The following is a 19,842-nucleotide window of genomic DNA, read 5'->3' as shown; positions in this document are numbered from 1 at the left end:
AAAGGTAGGAAAAAATTCCCTAGACTCCAGTATGTTTTTCCTCAACATTTTATTAATTTTTATGGTATATTTTTATTTATTCATTCAGTATTTATTACAAACCAGAAATTGTGCTGCCTCATAGAAACTGTTATTATATAGCATATGCAAGTACTTTATGGAGTACAACTTCATATTTAATACATAGAAATTCCTGACTGATATCAAGATGTTCTTTTGAGTCATTGTTCCTTCTGATTGTTTTCCAGCCTAAGATGGTGACAGAGCAATACTAAAAATCTTCTGAAGCTTACAAAGAAATTTGGAAACACTGTGCAATCTTTGTTCAATTCTTAACAGAAGTTCAATGGACAACGGTTTTTACAACTATGAAATGCTTATGCACATTATATTAAAGTCAACATATTACCATCAGCTGATATAAAAAATGAAAAGTTAATGAAAAATTATTGGGTTTTTAGTCACAGTAATGAACTACTATATACAATCTGTCCAGCACACTTCCTATCTCAATAAACAGTAACTAGTAATTATTCAGCTTTCTATCATCCTTTCTTGACTGTATAAAGCAGTTAGTATTATGGTCTGGGAAGCCATTCAGATTCTGATTACTGTCTCTTTGCTATATGTGCTTTGATACTTTCACTTTTCTTTCAATTTAATCTTTTGTAAAGTGGGCATGACAGCAGTGGCTACACCTTTGGCTTGTTATAGAGGTACTCCTTAATACCAATCTATTTATTATTTCTGTCATTTTATTACATGGAAAGTCTATGAATCCATACACATGGTTGAAGCTACTAAAACTAAGTTCCCAGTTGGTAGACTTTTCTAAATATGGAAAGATTGGTCCTGGGTTATGTTTTTTCTCTTTTTGCATCTATTTCTGTTTCCCCCCAAAGAATCTATAATTTTCTGTGATTAATTTATTTTTTATCCTTTACATAGTCCTTGCTGAGGTCATCCAAGATGTCCTTTGACCTTTGCATAAGTTGAATTATTGTTTGGCTCCAGACACATTTATCTGTCACCTGAAATGGCTTTTCTATTCCACAATTTCCTAATGGCAGTTTCCATCTGGGCATTTCTCAAGGTATAGATTAAGGGATTCAACATGGGAGTGATCATAGTGTAGAATACAGCAACTGCTTTATCAATTGGTAAAGTAGCTGCAGGTCTCGTGTACACAAATATACAGGGCACAAAGTATAACACAACTACAGTGATGTGGGAAACACAGGTGGAGAGGGCTTTGCGCCTCGCCTCCAAGCTGTAGGTCCTTAGAGAGCACAGAATGACCACATAGGAGACCAGCAGGAGAAGGAAGTTTAAAAGACAGATGAACCCACTGTTGGCAGCAACAAAGAGCCCCAGAGTGTGGGTATCAGTGCAGGCAAGATCCAGCAAAGGGTTCAGATCACACATAAAGTGATCTATGACATTAGGACCACAGAAGGGTAATCTGAAAATGAAGAGGATCTGAATGGTTCCGTGAAGGAAACCTCCCACCCATGACACTCCCAGTAGTAGCCCACACACTCTCCAATTCATGATGGTTGTATAGTGCAAAGGCTTGCAGATGGCCACATAGCGGTCATAGGCCATCACAGTCAGCAGGATGACCTCAGCACCTCCAAAGAAATGTTCCCCAAAGATTTGGGTCATACACTCATCAAATAGGATGGTTTTCTTTCCACGGAGTGAATCTATAATCATTTTGGGGGTACTGACAGAGGAATAGCAGGCATCAATAAAGGAGAGGTAGGCCAGGAAAAAGTACATGGGGGACCCCAGGGATGGGCTGGCAGTGATGGTGACCACGATGAGCACATTTCCTACCACAGTGATAATATAGATGACAAAAAACACAGCAAATATGATTTTCTGCATCTTTGGATTCTGTGTGAGCCCCAGGAGAACAAACTCTGTCACATTGTTCATATTCTTTATGTATTTCATGTAAATGTTTATTTCATTACCTGAAAGAAACCCATAATTTAAATATATGAAACTTTAGATTTATTCAACTTATTCATTCTAATAAATTATGTGTCCAGACTCTACTGAATGTGAATTTTTTGAGTTGATTTTTTTTTTGAGATGAATAAAAGATTCTGAATTCTTAAGATTAGTGGAACTGCCACCCAGGAGAAAATTCTGTTAAGATTGCAGACATGAAGAGGTTTTGTAAATACACAGGCAGGAGACCTTAATCATCAAAAATGCCAGAGTTTAACTTGAAGTAGTAGATTTCACAAATAAAGGCAGCTATGTCTGAAAAGAATCAGAAGATGGATGTAAATCTTAGAAATTTTCCTTTTCACTTCTAATAAATGGAACACTGTGGAAGGTAATTGAGAATACGAGTAAAAGGATGAAAGGAATTTGATATTATTCTAGTAAGCACTTTTGAGAGTTTTGGATAAAGTCGACTGGGGTTTAGTAAGGGTGTGGAAGGCAGAGACAGGAACCACCATAGCAGATTACTTACAATAGTTGAAAATGGAGTAACAAGAAAATGGTGGTAGGAATATAAAGAATAGGTACAAGTGCTAATTAAAAGTATTTGTAATGCAGATTGACTAAATCTAACAACTTCATAGTAGGTAATAGCATATACTTTTTAATGATTGATTGCTATGTGTATGGCATAACAGCAAATGCTCCCCCCAAAATACTTCCTTTTTATACTGATAACAACCTCTGTGGTTGGTATTGTATCATTCATTTTGCAGGTGAGGACAAACTCTCAGAGACTAATGCTAACAGTTGTAATAACCATGCTACTATTGACTAAATGAATATTTAGTGTGCTTTAAGTGCTTAGGCAGATATTTGGTATTTAGTATTTTATCAGTACAAGCATATGAGATGGTTACTATCGTTTTTATACTTCCTTTATACATTAGGAATTAGGAACATAGAGAAGTTAAGGAGTCTGTCCCAGGCCAAACAGCAAATAGAGGGCAGGGCCAAAATTAGGTTTCAGGTGATTCTTATGTATTTTCCCTTCCAAATTCTTAACCTAAACCTAATATTGTGACCTTGTAATAAACGACATTTAACTAGTCATCTCCTTTTGAAATGACCGTAAGAATTCTAATTACCGTAACACTAGCTCAGAGGCAAGCTTATATGGAGCAATTTCATCAGCACGCGTGCACGCGCGCACACACACACACGCACGCACACAGACACACAATGACATCTCTGAATGCCCAAGTAGTAAGTAAAATGTGGTACTGTGTTCATCAAATGGCCCTTTCATCTTGACTCCTCCCTCAGACCTAACTCTCCCTTCTCTGATTCTACTCCAAAGAATGGGTCCCCAGATTTCTCAGCAAAATGTTGAAAAATACTCTTCCAGTGATGAAGTGATTTGAGAGTAAGAAGGTTCAGATTTGAATCCTGGTTCTTTCACTTGTAACTTTTTTCATCTGAGGTACATTTATTTGCCAACTTACATCCTTGTTTTCTCATCTATAAGGTTATAATAATAATAATATCTACCTCCTAGATCATTGTGATAATTGATTGAGGAGGTATGTATGAACACATCTGCCACCCTGCTGTGGATGTGAAAAGGACTTTCAGTTATTTTTGTGACTGTGTATACACTTGTGGGATAGAAAGAATGAACAGTTGGAGCAGTAATACAGGGAATAGTTAACCCTGCAATAAACTCCAGAAGAATCAATTTTACTCTCAGATAAGCATCAGAGCCTCATCTTATCCATAGCAGTCCCCCCCCCCAGGAAGGATTTCCATGTTTGTGTTTCATAAAGCAGTTGATGATTTATGTTATGAATATTTTTAATTTTCTCTTTTATATATGTGAATTGTATTTAAATTTGTTTTAATCCTCATCAATAGCTGTGATTAGAATTGTCTCATAGCAAGGTATGGTTCCTGGTGTCAGAGAGCTGGGTTCTACAATTTGCTTAATCTCCATGAGCCTCCAAATTTTTATCTGCCAAATTAGGTGATACTTATGAATATCTTTTGAAAAATTGGAATGAGGAAGAGGAAATAGCCTATCACGGTGTCTGAAAACTGTTAAAGAATAGTGAGCACTATATCTAGAAAATAATAATCTAAAATAAGCAACAGCACTATTGGAAAGCTTACCTTGGCTCTCTTAGATGGTCTTAGTGATATTTAGGTGTGTACAGGAGCAGTTCCATATTCAAATTGACCACTTCTTGTAATAAACACCTTTTAATATGAAAACTGTCACATTTGGAAAGAGATTATTACTTGTCAAATGAACAGTTGTTAAGAAATTATATACATTGAACATGCACAGTTTTTTGGAATATTAATTATATCTCTATAAAATTGTTAAGAGGGCATTCTTACAAGTTTGAATCTTTCCAGGTAGTCTAAAGCCTCAAGTGTCCTTCACAGAAAGCCTGTTTCAAATCTGTTTTCTGGTTTTGAATTGGAATGGGTCTGCTTGAAATACTATGTAAAAATGATTTTAAATGAATATCTCCAGTCCTGCAGCGCAAGAGACAAATGGTGTGGAGGAAGCACATTGAAGTGGATCATTGCCCCTGATGAATCTTGCTTTGGAGAGGGGAACAGCAACAAAACTCATTTTCACCTTGCCCTTGTACAGACTTTTCAAGAGGTTTCTAAAGGGTTCAGGGACCTTGTATTATAACTGCTGCTTTCTCTCCTAGGAGATAATTATCTCCTTTGGTGGAAGAGTTTTGTCCAGAAGCATTTTTTTTTTTTTTTAATGGCTGCACCTGCAGCATATGGGAGTTCTCAGGCCAGGCATTGAATCAAGCCACAGGTGCAGCCTATGCCACAGAATGAATCTACTACATTATGTACAAGTACTCTACCTTGAAATTTTATACTACTTGGTTTTGAGACAATATAAAAATGCAGTAACCAAGATAGCATGATATTAACATAAGGTAAGTATATAGATATATGAAACAGAACCAAGTCCAGAAATAGACTGGAACGTATATGGTTAATTGATTTTCCCCAAAGCCACCATGAGAAAAGAAAAGTCTTTACAACAAAAGGTGCTGGAAAAAGAGGATATTCATATGGATAATAATAAATCTGAGCTTGTAATTCAATCACATAAAAATTAATTTGAGAGGAATTACACACCTAAAGAGTAAAAAAGTTAAGTCTTCAACAAGAAAACTGCAGTGTATCTTTTAGGAACAGGGATTGACAAAAATTTCATAATTAACATCAGTTAGATTTAGGATTTAAATATCAAAGCCAAGGAGTTCCCATCGTGGCTCAGTGGTAATGAACCCAACTAGGATCCATGAGGATGCTTGTTCAATCCCTGGCCTCGCTCAGTGGGTTAAAGGATCCAGTGTTGTATTGAGCTGCAGTGTAGGTCACAGACAGGGCTCAGATCTGGCATTGTTGTGGCTGTGGCATAGGCCGGCAGCTGTAGCTCCGATTTGAACCCTAGCCTGGGACCTTCCATATGCTGCAGCTGTGGCCTAAAATGTAAAAAAAGAAAAAATATATCAAAAGCCAAACCCAAGTATTTTAGAAGAAAAGTAGGTATATGAATTTTTAATTGATTTTTATTGATTACCAATTTTGCAGAAGCTTTAATTTATTTCAAGGTAAGAGAGAAAATAGGACAACACAGTAGAATAGAGACTGGGTCTGTGCTTATCTAATAGCTATGTGCTTTAACTAAGCTGTCTTTGTTCATATCTCAATGAGTCAGTGTTAAACTGGAGTTTTTCAGTTGCTCAGTCAGTGCACTTTAACTCTTCTTCTCAAGTAGTTTCCAGCTAATTGATAGTGACCATGAAGCACATACTTCAAGTATACTTGAAGATTATGTTTGGAAAAGTACAATTATTGGACATAATAAAATGGAATTACCAATGGATTTAGTAGCTTCCATAGGTACCTTCTTCACTATTCATCAAATGAGATAGTCCAGCTCAAAACTTAAACCTGTTATTAGTCCCAAGATCCCACATAATTTATCTAATCTAGGCCTAGGATAAAATTTTTTGGCTTCAACTTCAATATCACTTAAAAAAATACCTTACCTTTGCATTCTGCCTTTATCCCACGTTAAGCCATGTCCCAATTATACACACAAAGATACATATGTCCTTTTTCAGAGTGCTCACTGCTCTTTTTTAATTTTTATTTTTATGGTTAAACCTGAAGCATATGGAAGTTCCTGGGCCAGGGATTTAATCTGAGAGACAGCTGCAACCTATGCTGTAGCTGTGGCAGTGCCAGATCCTTTAAAACAATGTGCTGGGCCAGGGATTGAACCCGAACCTCGGCAATGATCCAGACCACTGCACCATGGCAGGAACCCCCTCACTGCTCTTTTTAAATAGTTGAATTTTCTTTTTTCTTTCTTTCTTTTTTTTTCCCCCTCTCTTTTTAGGGTCATACCTGTGGCATTTGGAAGTTCCCAGGGTAGGGGTTGAATCAGAGCTTCAGCTGCTGGCCTACGCCACAGCCATAGCAACGCCAGATCCAAGCTGCATCTGTGACCTACACCTCAGCTCACAGCAATGCTGGACACTTAGCCCACTGAGCAAGGCCAAGGATTGAACCCACATCCTCATGGATACTAGTCAGTTTCTTTACCACTAAGCCACAACTGAAGCTCTTAATAGTTGAACTCTTGCATCATGAGAGGAGATACATTTTTGAGGCTTTGGAGGCAGACTGGTATTTAAGTTTCTCTTTTGCCACTACTCAAGTCCAATCCTGAGTGAATTACCTAAACTGATAGTGCTTAATTTCCCAATTTGTAAAATGGGAATAAGAATAATGCCCATCACAAAATTTACCCCCACATAATGTGTTTAATGCAGGGCCTGGCCAGCTGTCATTTTTATTATTGAACAAAAATGTCCAGTGCATTTCAGATTTTCTGTAGACATGTATTGAAAGAAAAACAAGGAGTTTCTGTCATGGCACAGCAGAAACAAATCTGACTAGGAACCATGGGGTTGTGGGTTTGATCCCTGGCTTTGCTCAGTGGGTTAAGGATCCAGCATTTCCATGAGCTGTGATGTAGTTCACAGACTCGGCTTGGATCCTGTGTTGCTGTAGCTGTGGTATAGGCTGGAAGCCTCAGCTCCGATTTGACCCCTAGCCTGGGAACCTCCATATGTATGGCCCTGAAAGAAGAAAAAACAAAGAAATGAAGACTCCGAGTTCGAAGGGAGAAGAATTTGGTTGTCATTTTGGCAAAGTGCCCTAAAATTAATTACTCTTCCCTTGAGGAAATAGCACAGAGAATAGTCCCACACTTGAATAAAACTGGTGTCTTTATATTGTGAGAACTGAAGGATTTAAGAAGACAGGACCATGCAGATTTTTTGGTGAGTAAACCAGAAGGCAGTGTCTCTCCCTGACTTCCTTTGTGGCGAGTCACAGGCTTCCAGTGAAATGATAGGAGGAGGCAGAGTGAGTCCCAAGGACCAAAATATCTGACTTTGCATGGAGGAGAGATGCTCTGAAGAAAGACTTGGAAGAATTGGCTTCAAGAAATTTCTCACTCAGGAGTTCAAAGACACAACTTTGCCTCCTTGAGGATTCAGGTTTGACTCCTGGTCTCCCTCAATGGCTTAAGGATCCAGCATTGCCACAAGCTGTGGTGTAGGTCACAGATGTGGTTTGGATCCAGCATTACCATGGCTGTGGTATAGGCCATCAGCTGCAGCTCTGATTCAACCCCTGGCCCAGGAACTTCCATGTGCTGCATGTGCAGCTGTGTAGAAAAAAAAAAAGAAAGAAATTTCTCACCCAAAGCACTTTAATCCACTGATGATTTTCCTCATAGGATTTACTTTTCTACTGTTAGAAATGGCTGCCAGGTACTTAGGGCCTAGCAGACCAAGTTCTATATAAAAAATTAGTGATCTCATATGATATTTGATTTTCTCTGTCTGACTTCTTCACTTAGTATGATAATCTCTACAGGATCTTCCTCTTTGACATTTATCCTTGTTCGCCTCAATTTGTTAGCGTACATTTTCAAAGCCGTTGCCTTTTAGATGTGTTCAGAAACATTTTTTTGAAAGTTTTTTTAGTGATACACCCATGAGAATAGTAAAATGGTATAACAACAATAATTTTAAAATGATTGACTCTCCACAGCAATCCTAAATAAGGCATGTTCATCCCTCCTTTAACCAATGAAAAAAATAAGGCAGAGGGAGATAAAATGAATAGTTACATAGTTAATAGGGGGTGGATCCCAGACTCCCAAATAAGACTTTGGATTTTAAGTCCATTTCTCTTTTTTTACTCTTTAATACATTCCTAATTTTCCCTTTCTCCTTCTTTTCCGTTTTCTTTCTCCCCTTTTTTCCTTCCTCCCCCTGCTTCCCTCCTCCCTCCTTCCCTCCTCCCTCCCTCTTTCTTTCTTTCTTTCTTTCTTTCTTTCTTTCTTTCTTTCTCTCTTTCTTTCTCTCTTTCTTTCTTTCTTTCTCCCTTCCTTCCTTCTCCTCCTCCTCTTCTTCCTTTCTTTCATCAACTGTGACCTACACTGCAGCTGCTGCAAAGCTGAATTCTTTAACCCACTGCACCTGGCTGGGTATCAAACACAAACCTCCTCAGTGACCAGGGCCACTGCAGTTGGATTCCTAACTCACTGAACCATGGCAGGAACTCCTCTTTTCTGATTTAAAAAGTTACTTATTTTTAAGGGGGGAGAGGGGAGAGAGGGGAACCTACAGGGAGTTTGGAGTTGGTAATGCAGACTGTAATATTTAGAACAGGTGATGATAGGGTCCTGCTGTATAGTGCAGGGAACTGTATGTGATCTCTTGGGTAAGAATGTGATGGAAAATTAAAAGAAAAAAAGTGGTGGCTTGGTGGCTGGATCACTTTGCTGTACAGTGGAAATTGAAGAAACACTGTAAATCAACTCTACTTTTAATAAAAATTAAAAAAAGAAAAGTTACACTTTTTCATCATTGAAAACTAAAAACAGGGAGTTCCTATTGTGGCTCAGTGGAAACAAACCAGACTAGTATCCATGAGGATGCAGGTTCAATCCCTGGTCTTGCTCAGTGGGTTAAGGATCCAGCATTGCCATGAGCTGCGGTGTAGGTTGCAGACACGGGTGGGATCTGGTGTTGCTGTGGTTAGGCCAGCCGCTGCACCTCTGATTTGACCCTTAGCCTGGGAATGTTCATATGCGGTAGGTGTGGCCCTTAAAAAATAAAAAAATTTAAAAGGTAAATTAAAAACAAATGAGAAAATTATAAAGAACAAAACAAATACCACTTATATTGTCACTTGTAAGAATATACAAATAAAAACCATTTTTACATTTTCGTGGTTGTCTTTGCCTTTTGTAAAACTACCGAAAATAAGATACTCCACGACTGTATTCATTGCTTAAGGAAAGGTGGCGTCATTGAGGATGACTGTGACTTTCGTTTCAGGGAAGCCACTTGCCACCTGAACTGAATTGATGGAGAGGACGAATAATGTGTCGGAGTTCATCCTCCTGGGCCTGACTCAAAATATGGAGCTTCAGAAATTTTCATTTGTCGTGTTTTTAATGGTCTACTTGGTCACCTTGGCAGGGAACCTGGTCATCATGATCACCATCAGCACCAGCAAGGCCCTGGGATCCCCAATGTACTTCTTCCTGTCTTACTTATCCCTTTTAGATAGCTGTTGCTCTTCCTCCATGACCCCTAAAATGCTGGCTGACACCCTTACTGTGAGAAAGATTATCTCTTTTAGGGGATGTATGACTCAGGTCTTTGCCGAGCATCTTTTTGGTGCTGCTGAGATTATCCTTCTCACGGTGATGGCCTATGACCGCTATGTGGCCATCTGCAAACCCTTGCACTACATGACCATCATGAGCCGACAGGTGTGTAACCTTCTTATAGGAGTGGCTTGGGCTGGAGCCTTTATCCATGCGACCATTCAGCTCCTCTTCACGGTCTGGCTGCCTTTCTGTGGCCCCAATGTCATAGATCACTTCATGTGCGACTTGAACCCTTTGTTGAAACTAGTCTGCATGGACACTCACACCCTTGGTCTTTTTGTTGCGGCCAATAGTGGGCTCATCTGCTTGTTAAACATCCTGTGTTTGATGGTCTCCTACGTCGTGATCCTGCACTCCCTAAGGACCTACAGCTTGGAGGGGAGACGCAAAGCCCTCTCTACCTGTGCTTCTCACATCTCCGTGGTCATTTTATTCTTTGTGCCCTGCATATTTGTGTATCTGCGTCCAGTGAGAACCTTTTCCATTGATAAAGTTGTGGCTGTGTTTTATACCATGATAACACCTATGTTGAACCCTTTAATCTACACTCTCCGAAATGCAGAAGTGAAAAATGCTATGAAGCAGCTTTGGATCAAAAGGTGACTTCAATAGAAAAATACAGTAGCATAAAACGACTTTATCTTTTATTCATTTATTTATTTATTTTAGTTTTATTTACTTCTTCACAAAGCACTCAATGCGAATTCACTATTTTTGCAATTACAAAAAATTATAGTATTTTGAGAAAATAGATTTTTTTTTTTGGTATGTAAGCCCCATCTTCTCTTTCTATACTTTTTGTTTTTTGTCTTTTTAGGGCCGCATCTGTTCCATATGGAAGTTCCCAGGGTAGGGGTCGAATCAGAGCTGTAGCTGCTGGTCTATGCCACAGCCACAGTAATGTGGGACCCAAGCTGTGTCAGCGACCTACACCATAGCTCACAGCAACGCTGGATCCTTAACCCACTGAGTGACACCAGGGTTCAAAACCGCATCCTCATGGATAGTAGTTGGGTTTGTTACCACTGAGCCACAACGGGAACTCCTATATTTTTTAATCTTTTGCTACATCTGGCCTCTTTTCCCATTTGTGCTTCCAAAGGGAGGGTCTGTCATATATTCTTGCTGAATTATTTGGTATAAACTTCATTGTTATTGTAATCTCAACTCATCATTCATATTGAGAACATTGTTTTCACAATTTTGCTCTGTGAAGGAGGTTTTTATGTATCATTTTTACACTCACATGTGCTAGGGGTGAGTGATAGGGTTTATTATTCTATAATAGTTAAGAGAATAGTCTCTGAGTAAGATAGTTCTGAGATCAAAACTTATTGTTGCCACATAGCATGTGAGCTTTGGCAAATCAAAGCTCTTTAAATTTGAGTTAAAGGATAATGATAGAGATATTGTCAGGATTAAAAACTTCTTGTAGATCTTGTATTACTAATAAATGCTCCAGAGCTATTTGCTATCATGAACATTATTACTGGAGTCTCTGTAACCATGTAGAATGTTTGTCATGAGACATGTTTCTACAATATTTTCTTAGCCTTTTTGCTTCTATTTTCTATGCTGAAAACTCCATCTTATCCTGCTTTACTTTACCCCATCTTCCTGCTTGGAAAACAGTATCAGTGCTGGTAAATGCCATAAGCTTAAGAACAAACACCTAAAGACATAAGTTATTCATGTGGTCAGCTGAATGGGGACATAATGCATTGGTCTGGGCACACCTGACCTGTGCAGATCAGCAGCAGGCCATTTGCACAGCATATGTCCTCTAAAGAATAAAAGGAAGATGAGCTTCATGGCCCCAAGGGGTTTATGAGGGGTCATTAGCAGGATATGCATTAGCAAGGAGAACCAAGGTGCAAACCTAGGCACCCCAGGTTGCTGCAGATAGGCATGCTGTCTGCAGAAGCACAACGGTGATTCTCTAGAATGCTATGCATAGATATCGGATGCCAAGCTTCCTCAGTGCTAATGATTGTTAAATGCCTAAAGGTCAGAATAAAACTTTATCAGCTACCAGCTCTGTGACATTTAAAATAATTTAAAAAACCCCTATATCCTGCACCTACAACCCCCTCCTCACTTGACATAATCCCAAAGAGCAGGATAAAAGCAGTGTGGTATCTTGAGGTGAGACCTTGACTCCCCTGGTTCCCACCTTTACTTAAGATAAATGTCTCTGTGTCTTGTTTTATGTTCACTTTTTCCTTAGGTTTCACAGCACCCGTTCTTCAGCCTTAACCTGCTGAGCTGGTCTCAGCAAATGTTTATTAATCTAATGTTTTTAAGCATTAGAAGGGATAATACATAATTTCTCCACAGCTGCTGTGAAGAATGATACTTTTTTTTTTTTTTTTTGGCTTTTCTTGGGGGCACACCTATGGCATGTGGAGTTCCTAGGCTAGGGTGTTGAATCAAAGCTACAGTTGCCAGCCTACACCACAGCTGTGGCACCTTGGGATCCAAGCTGCCTCTGTGACCTACACCACAGCTCAGAGTAATGCCATACCCACAACCCACTGAGAGAGTTCAAAGAATGATACTTTGAACTGACTGGATTTGTAGGATTTCTTGGGGGCTTGAGTGATTTCCAATGTCCTTGGATATTACTGTACCACCTGGTTTTCTGATCTCCACTGGCCTCATGCCTCTTAGGCTTTAGATCCAATTATAGGTATGATTTTCTCATGATTAAAAGACCAAGTCATTTTATGAACTTGAGATCAACACAGCAGGCCATCAGAATATGAACAGATATTTGTTTAAAGGAAGTAGTAAGATGAAATGGTAGAGCAGACTTGAGTCATATTTCCTGGGTTTTAATGTCATCTGGGGAAGTTATTTAACCTTTCTACCTCATATTTTATATCTGTAAATGTAATAACAATGATGTCTATCTCATAATGTTTTGGGACCAGTTAAGTGGGTCTATATATATTAAGTGCTTAGGAGAGTTCCTGGCATATTGTAAATACTACAAAAACTTTTTTTTTTTTTTATTTTTCAATAAGTTTTACTGACTCCCAGGACTTTGTAGTAGAGCAGAATGGATATTGTTGAGAGACTATAAACTCAGTGTTAGAGAAAAATTGTTGTCTTATTAGAAGGTAAAGAAGGGATAAATACTAAACATTCCATCTGAACGGTTTGGAAGGTCAAGGGGGAATTTAATTTTCTGACACATAGTTTTTGGAGGTTGGAGGTTTTGTGTTGTTTATTTCTCAAGTGTTTTGGGATTTTTCACCTATTTTTTTATAGCTGATGTTTAGTTTAATTTCATTGTAGTGTGAGAACAGACATTATATGATTTCTTTTGTTTAAAATTTTTAAGGTGTGTTTTATGGCTCAGAATGTGGCCTCTCTTGGCGAATGTTCCATGTGAGTTTGGAGAGTGTGTCTTTTGCTGTTGCTGGATGAAGCAGTCTATAGATGTCAATTATATCCAGTTGACTGTTGTTGTTGTTGAGTTTAATTATGTCCTTACTGATTTTATGCCTGCTAGATTTGTCTATTTCTGATGGTGCATTTTTGAAGTCTCTAGCTATAATTACCTTACTAAGTTCCATTTTTTTTTTTTTATTGTCTGACTCTGAGCGTTATAATGTCAGTGTAAGCAGAGATTTTATCCTGATTTTCTTTTGTTTTATTTATTTTTATATCCTTAGCTCATAGCATAGAACAAGGCACAAAATAGATGCTCATTTTTTAAAAAAATAATTAATGATTTGATAAATAATTTGTTATTACATCTACCTTGGACATGAATTTTTCACATATTCAACCTCACTCTTATACAGAATACACTGAGTATTAGGGAAAAAGAAAAAAATCTTACTATAGCAAAGTAGGGAAAATGGCAAACTCATTTTTACTGGAACAAAATGACAGGGCTGATATTTTTCACTGGCAATATTTCCATAATTGTTCTGATACTCTTTTTTTCTCCTTGTTACATCTTCCTTCCTTACTCTTGTAATGCTGTGTGATTGGATTGACAGGTTTTTTTTTTAAATATATAGATGTTCTTTTAAAATATGGTAGAAAATCCTCAGTGAATTTAATTAAGCAAAAATTTGTTTTGGACATATTCCAATTTTAGGACTCCATGATTAACATCATTCGAAGGTATAAAATCTTCATGATCTTTGCTCATTATTTAGTAGAAGATGCTGTTCTCTTAAAAACAAATGTAATTATTTCAGGAACTACCTAAAACATGATATAAATAGGTACAAAACTGCCCTCTCCAAATCTCAAGTATAACAATTGAATGAAACTGGCTAAACCTCTGAATGGTAATTATTCTTTATTGATGTTACTAAAAAAAATAACTGATGAGATAAAAAGTTACCTGGTAAAATAGTTGCTGTCTTCACATGTAGACATAAAATGACATACAATTTTTTTGCATTTCTGATAAATTTTTCTAATGGGAAATTTTTAGTTTTTCCTGTTACACCTTGACTCCTATATGCTGCAATGCAAGTGGTAATGTTCTGAAATATTTAGAAGATTCTGTGGAGAAAATGAACTGACATAGGCATATGAAATCAAATATACCCTCACACAATAATGCAATTTTTGCCTCCTTTGGGGAAAATAGATGGGAGAAAAATTTCCAATTCTATATATGTGAAATAAAAGTCCTCCTTCAAATTGTGATCGAGCTTCCAAAAGGTAAGATTTTAACAGTTAATAGTGCAAACCAGGCTTTGCAGTTGTGTATATTTCTTTATCATAGTATATACAAAACAACATCACTTGAATTTCTAAGAACTGAAAAGTTAAAAAAAATTTCTGCTGATAGTACAGAGACTTTGAAATAAATCAAACTTGGATTCCAATTCCAGGTCTGTCACTTAAAAATAGGTAACTTTGGAAAAGTTAATTTTAAATTTTGAGCTTCAGTTTTTTTTACTATAATTTTTGTTATTGTGAGCATAAAATGTGACATTAAATATATGTATTTCTTTTAATGTGCACATGTATGCATGTGTGTATCCGATTGTGTATATATAACATGTGAGTATGCATGGGTGTAACATCTGAACATGATTTTGCAAAACAAATGAACTTATAGATGTTATTATAACATTTTCTTTCATTACATTTTTTGGGTCTATTTCCATGGAAATGCTGGAATAAAGGAAATTCTTTTTTTCTCCATGTTGTTTTGTATTTCAGAGGGATATAAACTTGTGATGCATGCTGATATACTTAAATTGAAGCTTCTGATGTTCTATAAGAAAACAAAGATTGATTATCCACTTAAGTCCAAGAACTGTGTTACATATGTTCTTATATTTTAGCCCACTAGATAATCACAAAAATTCAGTATCATAAGTTACTTTACTAATATGCAAATTATGACCCAGTGTGGTGACTGCCACCTATTTAAGGTATTATAACTAGATTTATAAAAATGTAATTTACTGATTCTATAGTATCTTTCACTACAAAAATGATATATATTATCTAAAAGAAGAATTGTATAGACATTTCAATAACATAAAACTGTTCCTGCACATACATTAATGATAAGGTCTATGTGAAACCAAGTGTCATAAAGCTTTTTGGCTTTCATGGCATATAAACTAAGTATCTTAAGCAAGGAGGGAGAGTTATAATAAGATGTGATAGTTAATTAGCAAAATGGAAACTTCCTCAAGGGAAGTTCAATATCATTGAATAATAAGTGAAAAAAGATTAGAAAGTGGCTGGTCATGACTTATGGTATTCGTCATGTAGAGATTAAAAGAAATTCAGTGAATTCAGCAGCCATCTTATAACCACAAGAGGTGTACATATCTGGAAAAACAGGAGCGTGATGATGCAAAGGTGATTCCTCAGTCAGCACCATCATTTCTGGTCTCTGACGATATGACTTGGGCATAGACCCTGACCCTTAATGAATTAGTAGACCCTCTGAGATGGCTGGGAGACTACATTATCTGAAAGGTGTGATCCAGTGTTAAGTACTTGATAAACATGTGTCAAATGAATAAATAAGATTACACTTACATTATACTGTTCTACAATATTTCCCATCATTTTAGAGGGAAAATATTTCTTATCTCTGAAATTAGAATCTACAAAAGAATTAATGGAACTGAAGAGATGGAAAAGCACTTTGCATATTTGAGGAATAGCATAAAGTCTTGAGCAGACTGAACATGGAGAATTGTAGGACATGAGTTTGGGGGGTGCCCAGCTTTTAAGGTATCTGGGGTCTCTTAGCCAAATGTATACCAAAGAATTTGATTTTAATGAGTGTTATAGAAATCTGCTGTAGAGGTTTTCAACAGGTGAATAATATGATTTGAATACAATTTAAAGAAAATTAAGAGTTGCCTTGTGGTGCAGCTAGTTAACAGCAGCTCAGGTTGCTGCTGTGGCAGGGGTTTAATGCCTGACCTGGGAACTTTCACATGCTGCAGGTGCAGACAAAAAATTAAAATTAAAATTAAAACAAAAGAAAAAAAAGATTACTTGGGCTGCTTCATGAGAATAATTTTTGAGGGATGGAACAAAAATGGAGAGAACTTGCAGGAGGCTACTGGAATAGATAAAGGAAGGAATGGGTGGTGTGTTAATGATCAAACTTGCAATATATTTTAAAGGGAGTCATTGGGACTGATGATAACTTTCCATAAATAATGCAAGCGAAGCAAAGGAGTGAAATATATTGTCAGATATAAATTCCGAACAATAACATACAAGATGGTACCATTTAATTAGGGAATGTCTAGGAAGGAATAAGCTTATTGTGGAAAAGTAAAGAGTTTTATAAATATTTAATCAATATTTATTTCAAGATATCAATTAGATAGTTGCATATACAAGTTTGAAAATTAAGGAAGAGATAGAGACTGAAAGCATACAATTTTTATTTATTTATTTATTATTTATTTATTTATTTTCTGCTGTACAGCATGGGGGCCAAGTGATACATACATGTATGCATACTTTTTCCTCCCATTGTTGTGTTGCAATGTAAGTATCTAGACATAGTTCTCAATGCCACACAGCAGGATCTCATTGTACATCCATGCCAAGAGCAATAGTTTGCATCCATTAACCCCATGCTCCTGATCCCTCCCACTCCCTCCCTCTCCCCCTCCTGCAGCCACAAGTCTATTCTCCAAGTCTATGAAAGCATACAATTTTAGAGTGATTTATCATTTGTACCTAATGAAAAAGAAAAGGATCTAAGTAAAGACACTAACTAAGGAGGTTTTAGTGTGGTGTTAGACTATTGGGACAACAATTGCTATGGGTTATATGATAGTCAGCTTATACAACTATGGTTCTATTGTGTCCTCTTAAAATGTACCTGTTGGCTCCTAATCCCCAAAACTTTATAATATGACCTTATTTGGAGACAGGTTCTTTACGAAGGTATTTGAGTTAAAATAAAATCACTTGGGTGAACCTTAATCCAACATGATGGGTTTTCTCATTAAAAGGGAAATTTTGATACGGGCATGCTCACATGGAGAACATCATGCAAACTCAAACCTGTTTATCTTTAAGCCAAGGAAGGAGGTGTGGAACAGCTCATTTCCCCACAGTCTTTAGGAGCACCCAACCCTGTCAATGCCTTGATTTTGAATTTTAATCATCCACAATGATGTGGTGATAAAGTTCTATGGCTTAATCCACTCAGCTTGTGTTATTTTGTTATAGAAGTTCTAGTTAATTAAAAAAGAAATTTGAGGCTGAGAAGTGGAGTGCTGCTATAATAAATATCAGAAAATACGGAGGTGACATTTGGACTTCAGCATCTGCTTTTAAAAAGTTTTGGAATGTATGATGGAAAAGATCCTACATTGCTTTGAAGAGGCTGTTGGTAGAAATATGAGCAATGAAAAGGGATCTTGATGATGGCCCAGAAGGGAGCATGGACAGTTGTAGAGAAAGCACTTGTCATCTGAGAGTATGTAGATATGAACATCATGAACAGAATGTTGCTAGAAATATGATGCTAAGGTGGAGGTCTCAAAAGGAATGAAGAACAACTCATTGGAAACCATAAGGGAGAATGATTATTGTTCTAAATAAGCAGTCCGAGCAACCATACAGTGACCTATGTCTCTAACCTTACTTCACATTTGTTTTACTGACTTTTGAGTATGTAAATTGTCTTAAATGAATCCTCAGTATCACACTTTTATGACTTTGTATGAGGTGCAACTTTTCACGTTATTCTCTTCCTATCCTTTTTTGTTTTCTCCCTTCTCCTTTAAATTCAGCTAAAGCATTGCTTCCTCTGGGAAGCACTTCCTACTCCCAGCTTGATTCAAATATTTCTTAGCACAAAATGAATATGTTTATAATGGTATTTGTTAAGTTGGCCTTAAATTTTATAATCCCATCATTATACATCATGTCACTGAGAGTGTGGAAATATACATAAGATTATTCAAAATGGTAATCCCAATTTTTTATTAGAGTGTAGTAGATTTACAGTGTTCTGTCAATATCTGCTGTACAGCATATGTGCTCAGTCATACACATATATAGAGAGAGTTTCTTTTTCTCATATTATCTTCCACCACGGTGTCTATCCCAAGAAACCGGGTATAGTTCTCTCTGCTATATGGTAGCTGCTGATTGCTTACACATTCTAAAGAGCAACAGACTCATAAACATAGAGAACAGACCTTTGGTTGCGAAGGGGGAGCAGGGAGAAGTGGGATAGATGGGAAGTTTGGGGTTGGTAGATGCAAATTATTACTTTTAAAATGGTAATTCCAATTTCTATGGCAGGTTGATACATATCGATCCTCCATGGGCATTTAAAAAATTGAATTAATAACAAAAATGTTAAGCTTATAATACTTTCAAATATCTTTTCCTTGATTTTCAGGCAAACTATTTCTAATATCTGAAATAAGTATCTATAAAAAATAGATGGAACCAAGGAACAATGTGACTTACTTTGTCCTCCTGAGCCTCACACAGAATCCAAATGAACAGAAAGTCCTTTTCGTTATGTTTTTCCTCTTCTACGTTTTGACTGTGGTGGGGAACACGCTCATTGTTGTGACTGTCACTTTCAGTAAGACTCTGGGCTCACCAATGTACTTTTTCCTTGCTAGCTTATCATTTATGGATGTCATTTATTCCTCATCTATTTCTCCCAAACTGATTTCAAGCTTGTTCATTGGGAAAAATACCATATCATTCCAATCCTGTATGATCCAGCTTTTTACAGGGCACTTTTTTGGTGGATCAGAGGTCTTCCTTTTGTTGGTAATGGCCTATGACCGCTATGTGGCCATTTGTAAGCCCTTGCATTATTTGGTTATCATGAGGCAGTGGGTGTGTATTGTACTCTTGGTGGTATCCTGGGTTGGGGGTTTTCTTCACTCAGTCATTCAACTTGGCACTATTTATGGGCTCCCATTCTGTGGCCCCAATGTCATTGATCACTTTATCTGTGACATGTACCCTTTATTGAAACTTGTCTGCACTGACACCTCTGTCATTGGCATCTTAGTGGTGGCTAATGGAGGCTTGATCTGCAGTATTGTGTTTCTGCTCTTACTCATCTCCTATGGAGTCATCTTGCACTCTCTAAAGAACCTGAGTCAGGAAGGGAGGCAGAAAGCCCTCCAGACCTGTGGTTCTCACATCACTGTGGTTGTCTTCTTCTTTGTCCCCTGTATTTTTATGTATGCAAGACCTGCTAAGACCTTCTCCATTGACAAGTCATTGAGTGTGTTTTATACAATCATAACCCCCATGCTGAACCCATTAATCTACAGTCTAAGAAATTCTGAGTTAACTAATGCTATGAAGAAACTCTGTGGAAGAAACACGAAGAGGATCATATGACTTTTGGGCTCATCTCCTTGGAAACTAAAAGTCTCTTAAAATTGACTCACCTATTCCTTTCTTTTAAAACATTTATTATAATGAAGAACTAACTGTATGTTTGGGTTATTAATGTTTCTCTGGTATAATGCTACCTCTATATGTAGTGTCTTGTTCATCACATTGCCAAGAAAAGTGTGATACATATAAAGTGGGAGTTGCTAAAAATATGCAATAATAAA

At 37.2% G+C, this 19,842-nt stretch overlaps 3 protein-coding genes across 3 annotated transcripts; 2 read left to right on the top strand and 1 right to left on the bottom strand.

Moving 5' to 3' along the window:
- Nucleotides 1–1,020: 1,020 nt before the first annotated feature.
- Nucleotides 1,021–1,944, bottom strand: LOC100523664 (olfactory receptor 4C46-like). Its single transcript, XM_003124207.2, has one exon. The coding sequence runs from the start codon at nucleotides 1,939–1,941 to the stop codon at nucleotides 1,021–1,023; it is 921 nt and encodes a 306-aa protein (XP_003124255.2). The 5' UTR covers nucleotides 1,942–1,944.
- Nucleotides 1,945–9,457: 7,513 nt separating this feature from the next.
- Nucleotides 9,458–10,369, top strand: LOC100517934 (olfactory receptor 4C12-like). The gene has a single exon (XM_003124182.1). It carries the CDS (start codon nucleotides 9,458–9,460, stop codon nucleotides 10,367–10,369), a length of 912 nt encoding a protein of 303 aa, XP_003124230.1.
- Nucleotides 10,370–18,691: 8,322 nt separating this feature from the next.
- Nucleotides 18,692–19,621, top strand: LOC100523839 (olfactory receptor 4A47-like). Its single transcript, XM_005654673.2, has one exon. It carries the CDS (start codon nucleotides 18,695–18,697, stop codon nucleotides 19,619–19,621), a length of 927 nt encoding a protein of 308 aa, XP_005654730.1. The 5' UTR covers nucleotides 18,692–18,694.
- The last annotated feature ends 221 nt before the right edge of the window (nucleotides 19,622–19,842 follow it).

This window comes from Sus scrofa, unplaced genomic scaffold, assembly GCF_000003025.6.
Source record: "Sus scrofa isolate TJ Tabasco breed Duroc unplaced genomic scaffold, Sscrofa11.1 Contig74, whole genome shotgun sequence".
Lineage (NCBI taxonomy): Eukaryota > Metazoa > Chordata > Mammalia > Artiodactyla > Suidae > Sus > Sus scrofa.
Note: the sequence above shows the minus strand (reverse complement) of the source record. Positions and strands in the feature narration are given on the sequence as shown.

Bases quoted from the DNA above. Each gene is read 5' to 3' on its own strand.
- LOC100523664 (XM_003124207.2), bottom strand. From the start codon at position 1,941: ATGAACAATGTGACAGAGTTTGTTCTCCTGGGGCTCACACAGAATCCA.
- LOC100517934 (XM_003124182.1), top strand. From the start codon at position 9,458: ATGGAGAGGACGAATAATGTGTCGGAGTTCATCCTCCTGGGCCTGACT.
- LOC100523839 (XM_005654673.2), top strand. From the start codon at position 18,695: ATGGAACCAAGGAACAATGTGACTTACTTTGTCCTCCTGAGCCTCACA.